The 13320-nt window shown below is 38.7% G+C and overlaps 1 protein-coding gene across 5 annotated transcripts in view; it reads left to right on the forward strand.

Moving 5' to 3' along the window:
* The window catches only part of LOC124158011 (inaD-like protein), a 211335-nt gene that overhangs the window by 116268 nt on the left and 81747 nt on the right, over window positions 1-13320 (forward strand). For all 5 annotated transcript variants that reach the window (XM_046533155.1, XM_046533158.1, XM_046533157.1 and 2 more), the window contains one exon: window positions 5764-5858. In XM_046533155.1, the coding sequence (XP_046389111.1) occupies window positions 5764-5858 (95 nt within the window). The remainder of the gene's footprint in view (window positions 1-5763; window positions 5859-13320) is intronic.

The following is a 13320-nucleotide window of genomic DNA, read 5'->3' on the forward strand; positions in this document are numbered from 1 at the left end:
TCCTATGGAGAATGTTTCCAAATGATGCCACATTTCTATAAAATGCTGCGGAAAAATTTTACCTTCACCCAAGTCAAATAGAAATTAATTTTGCGGCAATATGTTCGTCTTTCACTCCCCTTTTGATTTCAATCGGCATTTTCCATTGGTGGCTGTGTTAAAGAAGTCCCTCTTCCATCATTGAGGAAAGCATTTTATGCGCGATGGTTTGTAGTTGTTATTTTTGATTTTTTGTGCTTTTTGCGAAATTGCCGATTCTAAAACGCTATATAAGACACTTGTATGCCAAAATAGAATAATTTCCGTTGAGAAATATGGCAGTTAGCATATAAATGCGCCTTCCTACGATTTTTTCTATTTCTTTGAGAATATAGTCTTGAACCATTAAACAATCAATTGAAATATGAATATTACGTGTTTTTTACGATCGGTGCCATAAATATCAAATTCACTCCTGTTATTTCCTCCAATTACTTTTGTCCGCTTTTGTGATTTTTCGTATAAGGCGAGATCCGATTCAGCTGTTTTCATTTCTCTCTGTGGATTACATTTCACATCTTGGGGTTTAAATGGTACTTTTCTCTTTTGGAAGTAAATTTTCCGTCCTAAATGCTGCTACAATATATGCCGCGTACTTGTAAATAAATCAAATCCATGTTATTATATAACTCCTGTAGGAGTAAAATACGACGAATTAATTAATCTTACCATGAAATCATTTACCATGTTTTGGTTGGCAGTCATGCGGTCGTATTTTTCTTTAATATAGTTACTTTTGGATGGAATATTTATGTAAATACCAGATTTCTAATCATAATTTATAAATACCGATTTATTTTTATAATATAGCTCCCGTCCATGAACCTGTGTGCCTGTATTTGGCCGAAGAAAAATATGTGAAAATGCCTCATCAGTTACTTGTGTAAGTTATTTCTTACTAGAAGGCCAACTGGCATTGCTCAGGAAGGACAGTACCCAGAGAAGTAGGAAACTTGGATTTCATGATCATATGGCGTTTTTATTTTTTCTCTTTTATCGTGTCAAGATGTGTGCCTACCCGTCAGGATGTCCAATCGCAGAAGTTGTACGTATGACGTGACGTAACTAACGGTGATGAGGAAGCGACGCAAAGGTCGCGGTTGAAATACTCGCAGAAGTATGGAAATATATATAGGATAAAAACGCAGACTTCCTCTTTTATACGTATCGTTGAGGAAAATATGTTACTTAAAAAATAACAAAGCACTACATAATGTTAAAGTTTTAATCTCGGTAAAAAGATTATATATAAATTATATAATATACTACTATATATCTCTATTACAGAGTTAGAAAATCGTGTATAAAAAGTCGTATGTCCTCTCCTTCAATCAATGCTTTATCCTCGCGTTAGACATAGGCATTCCAATCCGAATTCTATGGCGTCTTGACTTAGCATTGGCCGTGAAGGCGATGTTTTAGAAACTACAGAGAGTTTGGATAATTCAATCCTTGTGTTTTTGAGCCACTAATTTTTCCAAAAGAAATTATCAATGGAATAGCAAGGAAAGAAAAGAAAAAGAAGCGGGAACTTTAAGGTTCGAAGTGAGAAAACAATTTTTCAGAACTTACACTTGGAGTATACAGAGGTGATGCATGGACAATGACAGCTGCCGAGAAATAAACGGTTAAGTGTTTCGAAATTTGGGGCTCAAGAAGAATGATGAGGATCAAATGTATTGACCGAGTAATTAACGGGGAAGTCCTAAGAAGAGTAGGAGAGAAGAGAAACCTAATGAAAGCCTCGATAAGAAGTTGGGACAATCTAATAGGCCACATCTTGAGACATGATGGCCTGATGAAGTCAATCATCGAGGGACAGATAGATGGTAAGAACGGAAAAAGGGCGACCCCCAATGTAATATATGGAATAGATGAAGAAGAATGTGAAAGAATATAAATACGTAGGTGTGAAAAGATTGGCTTATAGGAGAACTGCGTTTAGAGCTGTGTCAAATAAATCTTCTTCTTCTTCCTCAAACAAGTCTTCCTTTTCTGGACCAACCTCTTTAGAGGGATTAAAAAACTAATTTCTCACAAAAATTAAAATAATAATCATGTAAATAAAATAATTTAATTCTATTATTTAATACAGGAGACCATATTTCATCTTAGGTGGGAAAACTAAATCGTTGGGTGACCATCAATTTAGAATTTAATTAATGAAGTAACTCGGAAAATTATTGGGGAAGACTGAAAGGAAAGTTGTTTGTTGACAATAGCTTTGTGAAAAAGTATAGAATATCAATATTCAAATGAGCTACTTCCGCGAGATCACTCCCAATGCAGTTGAATGTGTAGCGGCTGAAGACTAAAATCAGAAAATATGAACGTCTTTGCTGGCGGGAATCTTTCTCCATATATCTGAGATCGCTCAAAGAAATGCACCCAGTCAATGAACTCCTTTCGAACATCCAGTGCGATTCCTTCCAACCGAGCAGACGTGATGTTAAAAAAAAAGAAAAGAAAATGCAGCGTTGCCGTTTTTCTCCATCTTTTCAAATCGATTCTTGCTTCCACCAGTGGACCGCGTCAAATTTTCTCGTTAAGTAGCGGAGATTGTGCATGGATTTCTTTTTTTTATTTTCACAAATCCTTCAGAGCTTATCGTAAAGGTTTCTCTCTTCGGCTCTGGCTAGTTTTTCTCCGAGAATTTTGATTTGAGTCCATTTGACTGTCATTCACGAGAAAACATTCCTACTCCGTTCATTTCCCGTGAATGTAGCGAGAATGAGTTCTCTGGTTGAATGCCGGGGATTACATTTCAGTTATGAAATGAGTTTTTCTTTAGAGTGAACGGAGATGATATTTTCAGAAAGACCCCGAGGCGTATAAAAATCTTGTAAATCGTGTTGTTAATGAAATTCATTTGAATATTTTGCCATTATCAACTATGGGGTGATTATATCGAAAAGATTTCATTGCCTTCCTTTTTTCTACGAGTTATCTGAAATTCAAGTTGACTGAGTTCTACATTTCGATGATAAAGACTTATCGATTATAATTTGATGTAAGTAGACAGCGGGTATTTTATGAATCGACCTCATGACGATATTCTTGAATGATCTGATATTCCACTACCATTTTAATATCTTTTTATTTTTTAATCAGTTTTTTAAATGATATTCTTGCGCTTTGCTTTACTTTCATCGTAAACAAAAACTATCCGTGCCTCGGTGGCCTCCCGAGTGTCTTTAAGCAGACGCATCTCTCTTTCTCGTGCGCGTATTAGTCTTTGTTGTGATTTCTCCTGTAGAACTAAAGAAATCATCTTAAAATGTTCAATGTACATTTAATAGATATTGGTTAACATTTTTCCGTGTCTCAAATATAAAATATCATCATCGTCATCAACTGTTTACAACAATAAGATTGGTGTGACGCAGCTTTCCACTCAATACTCCTGTCAGCTAATGTTTACACACCTGTATTTGCCTTCAATATTATTATAAAAAACTTCCACGAGGTCTCCTTCTGTAGGTTTGAATATATAGTAACTTTAGACTTGTATCAAATATCGGCGTCTTTACTCTCCAAATTAGGGACTCATCCATATTACTCTAAGAGGGGAAATTATGAAGAGAGGGAGCGTGGTAGGTTAGTGGGTAGAGCTCATGGATACTGACCTTAGGGTCTGGGGTTCAAATCCCAGATGAAGGGTTGTTCCGTCTCCTTATCGAGGCTTTCATAAGGCTTCTCTGCTATCTAACTCTTCTTAGGGATTCCTCAGTATACAGGGTGTCCCATTTATCTTGACCACCGGAAATAAATTTTTGTCCAGATGCGAATTCAAAAATGTGTCAAGCAAATGTTCATTAGCTGTCAGGGGGACATTAATCAGCATGATTGCCTTCCTTGTAGCTTTGTTATTTTCAAAGATACGAACAGCGGTATGTCTTTTTTAAATGGCACCCTATATTTTTTGTTCGGCAATTCATTTCCTCTCCTAAAGAGTTATTAAAAAATGTAGCACAGTGGACCATTAACATAAATACAGTGTTATGAAAAATGACAGACTCACTAGCGCGTAGTGCAGGTGCGAGGGCATTGGAACTACTCCACTTGCTGACGTTGACAGTAAACAAATGAAAACATAGTAAAGTTATTTCGGGCGGTTAAGATAAATGGGACACCCTGTATACCGTCATGAAAATGCTGAGGTATAATTTTTAAATATGAGACTCAGGCAAATGTGAACAAGGATCTTCTGTATATGCGTTGGAAATATCAACACATGTGCTTTTAATAAGTTATACAAAAAGGGAATGAGACCCGTCAACTGGAAACGATGTGTCCGCTTAATTATGATAGAAGTATTCTCAAATGTTTCTAATTTTCCACACTTCCTTCAAACTTACACGTACATATATTTCAAAGGGTAGCCGACATTCACTTGGTAATGTAGGAAATGTGTGTTACTCGTTGAAACCGAGATAGATGTAAGTTTGATTAAAGTTTGGAAAAACATAAGTTTATGTGTTCTCCTGACATCGTAATTGAAAAATTCTACCAATTAAAACTTAGTTATTGTTTTTTATTCGTCCCCTTAAGACTCTGCACGTATTCCTCCAATGATAGTTGTGGCGGTAAGCCTGGGATAATTGAAAACACTCATTGGGTTGGAGGGAGACTTCTTGGGGTCGTTTGAATCCTCTATTTCAACGAACGAGGTATCGAGTCGAGACTCAATTTCCGTAATTATGAAGGTTTTAGAGCATTCCATTCATGCATATAGGTTCGACGCAGCTCTCCACTTCTTCATTCAGCTAATCTCTTCGCGCTTGCGTATTTCTTCACTTTCACTTTCTTCTTAGGGTACTTCATTAGCACCCATCCTAGGACATTCCATTTTTGTACTCGTATGTATATAAATTATATATATTTTGTGTGTATATTTCGTAATGTCTGTATTTAAAAGGCACTATTTAACTTACAGAATTATGCAAACGAAATATATGGCTGATTTGACATAATGTAGGGTTTTTTGATGCGTTCGAATTGGCAACAAAATATCTGTTCAGGCAACCCGTTTAAGCAGATTTAGGCAATCAGATGTTCCTCCTAAAGGCATCTTAGAATTATTTTGTGGCATATCCCGTAATTATTAAGGGTTTTGGGTAGTTCCTTGGATTCAATGAAGTAGGAATATGCTAAATACTTGTGGAGATCCGGTTGGTGAGAAGGCTAGGGCGTTGGCTTCCCACCAAGTCGATCCGGGTTCAAATCCCAGTGGTGGTAGAGATTTTTGAGAAATTAATCAGGACCTGCTTCAGTACCAAACTGGAATACGATACTGTTTATCAAAACTGATCGTCTTTTTAATTTTTTTTAAACTTCTGTCTTCTATGAAGTGACTTAGCTGAATTTACGTATAATTTTAAAATAATAAAAATGACTTTATTTTTCCAAATATATTCACAATAATGAGAATATTTCGTTTCACGACTTTAGCATTTTAAAATAATAAGAAAAATTAATTGCTTCTTCATTTATACTCATTATTGTTAATTGATAAAGAAATATAAAGTCATTCTCATTAATTTTAAATGTTTCATAAGAGTTAGAAATTGCAAGTTATTCAAATGGATATACCAAAAAACTGTATTGTGGTGATTGTGTGAGACATATATTTGCGCAACTTGAAGAGTATGGAATATTTTATTTTATTTATATAATGAATCTGCATTGTGTGCAATTGCTGACTGGTGACTATCTATTCCTTAGGTGAACGGTGTCTTCCTGCACGGTCGCTGCCATCTCAACGCTTCGGCCATCATCAAGGGCCTCGCCGGACCCGTCTTCAAGGTCATCGTGCTCAGGTAGGACCTGTTTTTTATTGTAATATGCGTTAATACCAAGGAAACTACATAGTGGAGACCCCATTCCATCCCAATGAAGGTTGATTTCTGTTGTCACTTAGGTCGCTTTTTAATCGGTTTTCAAAAATATCCGCAGCGTGGCGATGATTGAAGTATGTTAATGCTACTAGTCGGACATTTTCCTGTATTATCAGGGTTTACACTCAATCGTAAAAACCTTAAAACCGTGAATAGGCCGCGAATTTCGTCTACCGTGAAAAATCCTGGAAAAAGCCGTGGTTTCGTCATTAAAACCTTAATAATCTCTCAAACTTGATTATAGAATTACGATTGACAGATTAAAAGAAAAATCGATGCTTCGATCATGTTTCAAGGCCGAGTCACGTGCAGATACTGCCCACGCATTTACCTGCACACGTGTATTCGAAGCGCAGTTATGTATTGGCCCGTGTGTGCCATGACAGCACATTGACCTTAAGCCTGCGATTGGAAGACATTAACCCTGGCAAAAGATCAGGCACTTCTTCACTTCCCTGCCACCCTGCTCTCTCCATTTTCCCACTCACACCCTTTTAGCCGGACCTGGATTTTTCTTACGATAGGTGACGTCATTAAAGAGATAGCACTTTCATTGCTGCGTTTGCATTCAAGGCATCTGTCGCGTTCGTTACATTTTTAGTTAATGTGCGGCCGATGATAGTTACGTGATCAATATTTCTGCCTAAAATGCCCTATCTACAAACCGCGAATTTGACGACATTTAGACCGTGAAAACATGGAGAAAAAAAGCGTGAATTTTATGATGTAGGTAGAGTGGGAACCCTGATTATATTTTGATAACTCGATGCTTGCATTTTATTCGAATCTTAACGATTATTTTCTTTGGCGAACCGTTGAGTGAAGAGGGTAATAATTGTATTAATGTGGAGTAAAAACAATCATAGAATGCACGACATTTCTATCTAAAGCATGTCCTCAGGCGATTTTTTCGAAAGGCGTTAATTTAGAGTTACTGTCGTTTTTAGCAGTCTTTTTAGGTATGAGAAAGTCCTTCCAAGTCACGCATTGATACGCTGGCGTAACAATTCCACCGACATCACCGACAACTATGAAAAATAGGCGACACCTATTGCGGTTTTTATTTTGAACTTGTGAGAGAATGGATGAATGAGGAAGAAATTATTTTCGCCGAATTCTTTCTCTTCCGTCAGCCAAATTCCTTAATGATCTTTTTTTTAATGAACGACCCCATTCCAACGCAATGAGGTTGAAGAGACAAGTGCAATTTTCCAAGAATCATCATTCACTCAGTGATTCGACCCGAAGGTTTGTGTGGTTATGTGATGGTAGAGCTCACCCCGAATTAATTCAAAGCCGTTTGCCGTTTGGAAACTCACACACTCAGGGTAGGAAGACAAGTTCCTTTCCCTGGGCCACCTAACACTTTCAGGATTATTTTTGAGAGGTGTACGAAGGCTTCATGGGGGATTGGAACCCGGACTCTTGGTCAGCAATCACCTACTCTACCTAAAAGGCTTCTACGCTCCTCTCCAAAAATGATACCTAATTAAAATAGATTAACCAGAATCCGATGTTAAAGTGGAGGGCACTCTAGGCATTAGATATGGTCGTGTCCTATTTTTCTTTCAGTTTCTGGGGAAACGGAGATCTCCTTATAGCTGTTTGGGTAAAATTCGTCTATGAATCAGATTAGTGGAGTAGCAGCAGGGCTTGAAAAAAGTCATTTGTAGCGTCCAAACGTGGTGGTCTTGATTAATGGTCTTCTCACATTTGAAAGCGATGATGAATCGGAACGGACGTTTTCCCTGTATGACCTTTGTATTTTTGTTTTTTTTTTTCGATTTTCGTAAGTCTTAGGGTGAACATGTGGCTCTTCAGGGAGAATAAACCATGCTTAACTTGACACTAAAGATGACAGAGTTTGAGAATGGGTGAGGGAGCGCTGAAAATCGTGATTGACGGAAGGTTCGGGTAAATCAGGAAGGTTTCTTAGGCTTAGTTATTGTAAAAGGCCTTATTACGGCCTAAAAAAATAAATAAATTCATCGGTATGCCGTCATCCATGTAAACATTTCCGATGAAATAATAATGTAGCTAAGTAACTCGTTCTCATTCATTGCTAAAAATAATAGCAATATTTCATCATCCGTGGTGTGGGGAAGCCCTCACAAATGTTATCAATTATTGGTTACAACACATTTACATAACATTTAAAACACATATATTACGACAAAACACAGCCTTTGAAAAGTCCGACTGAAAGCATGCTGCAATTGAGTTTAATATATAATGGATTGTCACGTACCCATTTTTACAGTAAATATTTTAAACTTTTAGTGCTCATTGTGCAGGCTTTGCTAGACAAGGTTTTTTTAGAAGACGTTTAACCTCAAGTTATCAGACTGATTTTTGACCTTTAATAGCCTATAGTATTTGCTATTCAGGTTATTTTTTTGATGTGGTGTCATGAGAGTGGATGTAAGAATGAATGGGACTTGTTTATAAGTTTTGTTTTGTGTGAAAAATGCTGCGAAATGCAAAGAGGCTGTATATGGCGAGGATGCGTAGGTTTAAAAATAATAGGCCTGCAGTGGTTACAGGGCACGGAACTGCTCAAAATCCTCTCTGTTTTTTTTCTGCAGTTTTTTATTTCCCTAGTGTTATGTGCATTTCCCAGAGTTTAACGCCTTAGATAAGTCGGCAATTAATAAAAGCAAAATGGAATGAATGATTGAATATATTCAGGTAAAATAACTCTCTTTGGCAGTAGGTATATTTCGTCTATGTTTTTTTTATATTTTGTTTTGATTGTATAAGTCTTCTACCTTTATTTTAAATTATAAATTGCATTATAAATGCACGTAATTCATAATGCTTTATTTAACTGAGGATTTTAATTCAAGAAAAGTTTTGGGTTTAGTTCGTTCTTTTAACAAACCAAAGACGACCTTTTTGAACAATGAGATAATTGCAACCGACGTGGATTGCAAAGTATATCAAACCCTAAATGATTTCCTTCTTTCGAGACGGCTTAATGAGAGGCAATGCAAATTTCACCTCGCGACTACGACGCACTGCGTCTATTTTTTAATCCAATTAGCAATAATGTAGAAGTTATGACATCAAATTGAAATTAGCATGAACATGTTTGAAAATGTAAAAAAAATCAATTCCGCGAGCGATTTGTTCGGATAATATCTTTATTTTCCAAATATTTTAATCTGCTGTTCGTATAACTGGTACCGACCAATAAGAACGGATTATCTGTATGATTAGCGTGATAATTTTCACATAGGCTACAATTTTGTATTTGAAATGCCGAAGGGGGGAGAAATGAGCTCCCCGTTATGAATGATATTCCGAGCGCTGCGAGCAGGCAAAGGCGGTGCGGGCAAATCTTTTCATTTGTTTCGTTTCCGTTGCGAGGGGATATTTTTCCCTTTGTGGTTGTGCTCTCCCTCGCGCTCAATGGGAGCCTCAGGCAATCAGGCGCTCCTTTAATGCCCGCTTGGACGAGACAAAGAAACGCGAATGCGACCCTCAGGCGACGACAACTGACGGAGACAATGCGACTCATCCGACGCCGCCGCGCCGCTCGCAGGCGCCCGCTGCTGCGCTCTGGCGGGCTTAAGTCGAAACCACTTGGTCCAGCCGTGGCGCGACGCGACGGCGCGACAAATTGGAATGTAAGGACGACCGCTTTAGCTGCGCGGAACACATTTTCGCGTGCAGGTCAAGGAAATGAAACGAATTTCAATAACCGTATTCATTTTTTTCGTCAAAATTTCATTTTAAAATTATATATATTTTTAATTCTTGACCTCTCGTTAATGTTGAAACAGATACCATAGCAACTAAAAAAGCAAACTAAACATAAAACTTTTGTCGCATCAATTTTCTTAATTTGTTCTTAAAAGTTTACATCCATTTGTTATGTGTTATTGGATACTTTCGCGGTAAAAGTAATGTTTAATGCTTGACACCTTTTGTAATTAATGTACCTCTCATCTTTTCATATAGTAAAGCCTTGAAAACGGAAAATAAACATCCAAAACGTCGGAAAATATGTTTTTATGAATGACTAAAATCTAAGCAGTTCATTTTTAAATTGAAATTTATCGAAAAATTAAATTATTATTTCAGATAAAGTTGCATTTAATTTTCAGATATTTAATGCCTACCCTTCCTAATTAAATCTCGGCCCTAATTATATCATGTCATGTCCGAATCTCATTATTTACCAACACAGTCCAGTCATAAAAATAGTGTTTCAATATGTGATGGGTATTTTTAAGACATCACGAGAAAAAACTTCTGTGCTCACACTTCAGAAAAAGTTCTGTTGGAAGTTATTGATAGAGATTTTTCAGCTAATTTTGCTATGGCTGTGAACAATCATTATTTTGAATGAAAGTTACTCATTCAGGGATACAACGCGAAGGTAGGTTTTGTTAGGCGAAGGTAGAGATCACCCCGTACTAGGCCAGAGGCATGTGAACATCGCAGATTTAGGGCAAGGGGATTTTGATTTGGAGTGTCCGAAGGCCTCTCCCGGGCTTTGAACTTGCAACTCCTCTATCAGTAGCCAATTGCTCTATCTACTACGCTACCGCGCTCCCCACAGTGATTAGGGAAAGAAAACTGTGATTGCAATATTTTACGACGTTACTCGTAAAACCACAGGAGATGGAACAAGACGCGAAGAGTGGTTTCAAGTGAAATTGATCTGATGGATTAAATTCCTCCTGGGTTTTCCGCCATCCGTTTTATGCTGCTGCGTTTCGATGGATAATTCTGGAATCAGACTCCGGATAACGTAGGCAGCTGACAGGGGTGGATTACGGTCGTTGTTTTTGGAGGAGTGGGCTTGCTACATTCCGTGGCCTCACAAACACTCGTGGTCAATCAACACATGATGGCACACAGTGCCTTTCACTGATAATACGTCTAAATGCGTAGGCATGTGCCTTTTAGATATTCATACATTATTTTTAAATTGTGTTTGTTAAGCTGGTTAAATAGTGTCCTTGTTGAGAAGACATTAAGGAGAGGAGATACTGTTAGACAGTTCTGGAGTCAAATAATGGGAAAATTTGCATGCTTTCGATGCCGGGATGGGTTGTAAAGGGGTGTATTACCTCTCCTTGTTCGATCCCCGGCCATCCTAAGGAACTATCCCTTTCAATTCCTTGAATCTGCTGGGATCGCGTGCGGCCTCTTCCCAGCAGAAAACAAGTACAAAACGTTAGAGCAATTATTACTTGGGCTTCCTAGGTGATTAATGGAGAAACATGTCTTCACGATCTCTTTGGATCTATCTCTCAACCTTCATTGATGCAACTAAGGTCAGTAAAGGATTTCAGTAAAACAACCACCAGTATATATCCAAAACTATGATGGTGTGTTGGGACAACACCGACAGAAATAGAATATCAAGTTCGATTTCTTAAACGAAATCCTAGATCTGAAAGAAAAAATACGCTCGATTCGACTAGAATAGGTCGCTAATTAAGCTGTAGAGTATGAGAGAGTAGTACTAAAGTAGCTGAAAAGTAGAGCACCAGGAGCGATAGTGTAAATAGAGCGATGGTGTAAAATTATTATGCATTAATCACTGAAATATATGGATGTTGGTAACCGAAATTAGAATTTCCGATATCGTTGACGCGATGTCAACAATGTCAAGTCACCATAAAGCCTTATATTTTCAAATTTTCGAGAAGTTACAAGTGGTTGGGGGGGAAGTGACTGCCTCTCTGTTCTGGTTGTAGAAGATCTGACCCGGTGAAAAACGCGAGAAGAATGTATCTCATATGTCCGCCGGGAAATAACTGAATATTACACGATCGGATGGATAATATTTTTCGAAAGCGGGAGGCAGTCTTTCGGGCCGACTCGGGTAAGTTGGCAGCAATGTTCGCGATCGCGCATAGGTGGCAATAGTGTGCTGTTGTCCCGTGGGAAGGGGGCTGTGGAAGAGGGGAGGGGGGGGCTTATCTTCGTCCCGCCTGAGGCAAGAGAACGCTTGCCTCTTCTCTGTCCTATTACATATACATAGTCTCTCACACGCGACCTCCCTCCCTCTCGCAGTGAGCATACGTCGCTGTTGTGTCGTGACACACTTCCCGCTCGAATGCGCGCCGGTGGTGACATCGTCCAATCCATTCATTCATTCATTCGTTCCCACACTGTCCCTCGGAGGAATAATATAAACAAGAGCCAGAGGGAGTATCCATACAAATGAGGCAATATTCCCTCCCTCAGAAGCTTGATTTGTGTTGCCGTGATTCGCTTTTTAATCGGGTTTCAAAATTGTCCTGAGCCCGGCGATGATTGGAGAGCAATCCATTATTTTCAATATTTCCAATAGAGCAGGGATGCCGACTCGCAAAAAATATTGGGGGGCCCAAACCGGGGATCTTGCCCCGAGAAATTTTATAAGTGGTGAGTTTTAAGTTTTTTAAGCATTTTAGAAGAGTCATACGATCAACATTAGAACCCTGATAACTCGAATCTCAATATCTGGACACAACGGGGGAAATCGACAAGCCTGACACATTTTTTCCTCACATCTGTAACGAAATTTTGAGGGGGCTCGGGACCCTTCAGGCCCCATGGAGTCGGCGCCACTGCAATAGAGCGTTTGCATTCGCGAGGAATCATCATTAGCACAAGTCAATAATCCTAAGGTTGGTTCGAAGCAGCTCTCCATCTAGCTCTCCTATCATCTAGCCTTTTCGTTATGACGTATTATCTTCTCTTTTACGTCCTTTATAATCTGTACCATGTAACTCATTCGGGACCGTCCCTTGCCCTTCTTCCCTTCCCCCTGTCTCTTTACGATTGTCTTCATCAGGCCATCATGGCTAACTAAGTTGTCCCGCATTCTCTTTAAGGTTTTTGGAAGACTTCTCTTTCCTCCCACTCTTCTTAGCACTCGTTACTTACACGACCGATCCATTTTATCTTCATCAGTGGCGATACACAAGGGATACAAGGATAGATATAATAGCCCCCCTTATCTCCTCTCTGGGTCTTCGTATGGATTGTAACATACCAAAGCAGTGTAAATTAGGCCCTAAGTTTAGGTAATTTGCATTTAAAATCGTCGAAGTAGGTAAATATATCGGAAAATAAAACTAAATACTTTTGTATAAAGTGGCAACTTCCAAAAATTTCGATTTTATGCAGTGCATGTGTCGACCCAATGGGCTTTAGCCCCTCCCCCCTCCCCCCCCCTTCCCCTCCCCCCCTCCCCTCCCCCATAGATCCGCCACCGATCATTATTCATTTCTCCCTGAAATTCATTTCGCTCTGTCGTCAGCGATAGATTAGCGACTTTTGTAATTCGATTTAAATGCGCCATGGGTGACATGATTGAAGACTCGTAATTCAGTAAGGGTGTAAGTGCCATTTCCTTTCTTTTTTTGTTGGCATCTGA

The sequence above is a fragment of the Ischnura elegans genome, chromosome 4, assembly GCF_921293095.1.
Source record: "Ischnura elegans chromosome 4, ioIscEleg1.1, whole genome shotgun sequence".
Lineage (NCBI taxonomy): Eukaryota > Metazoa > Arthropoda > Insecta > Odonata > Coenagrionidae > Ischnura > Ischnura elegans.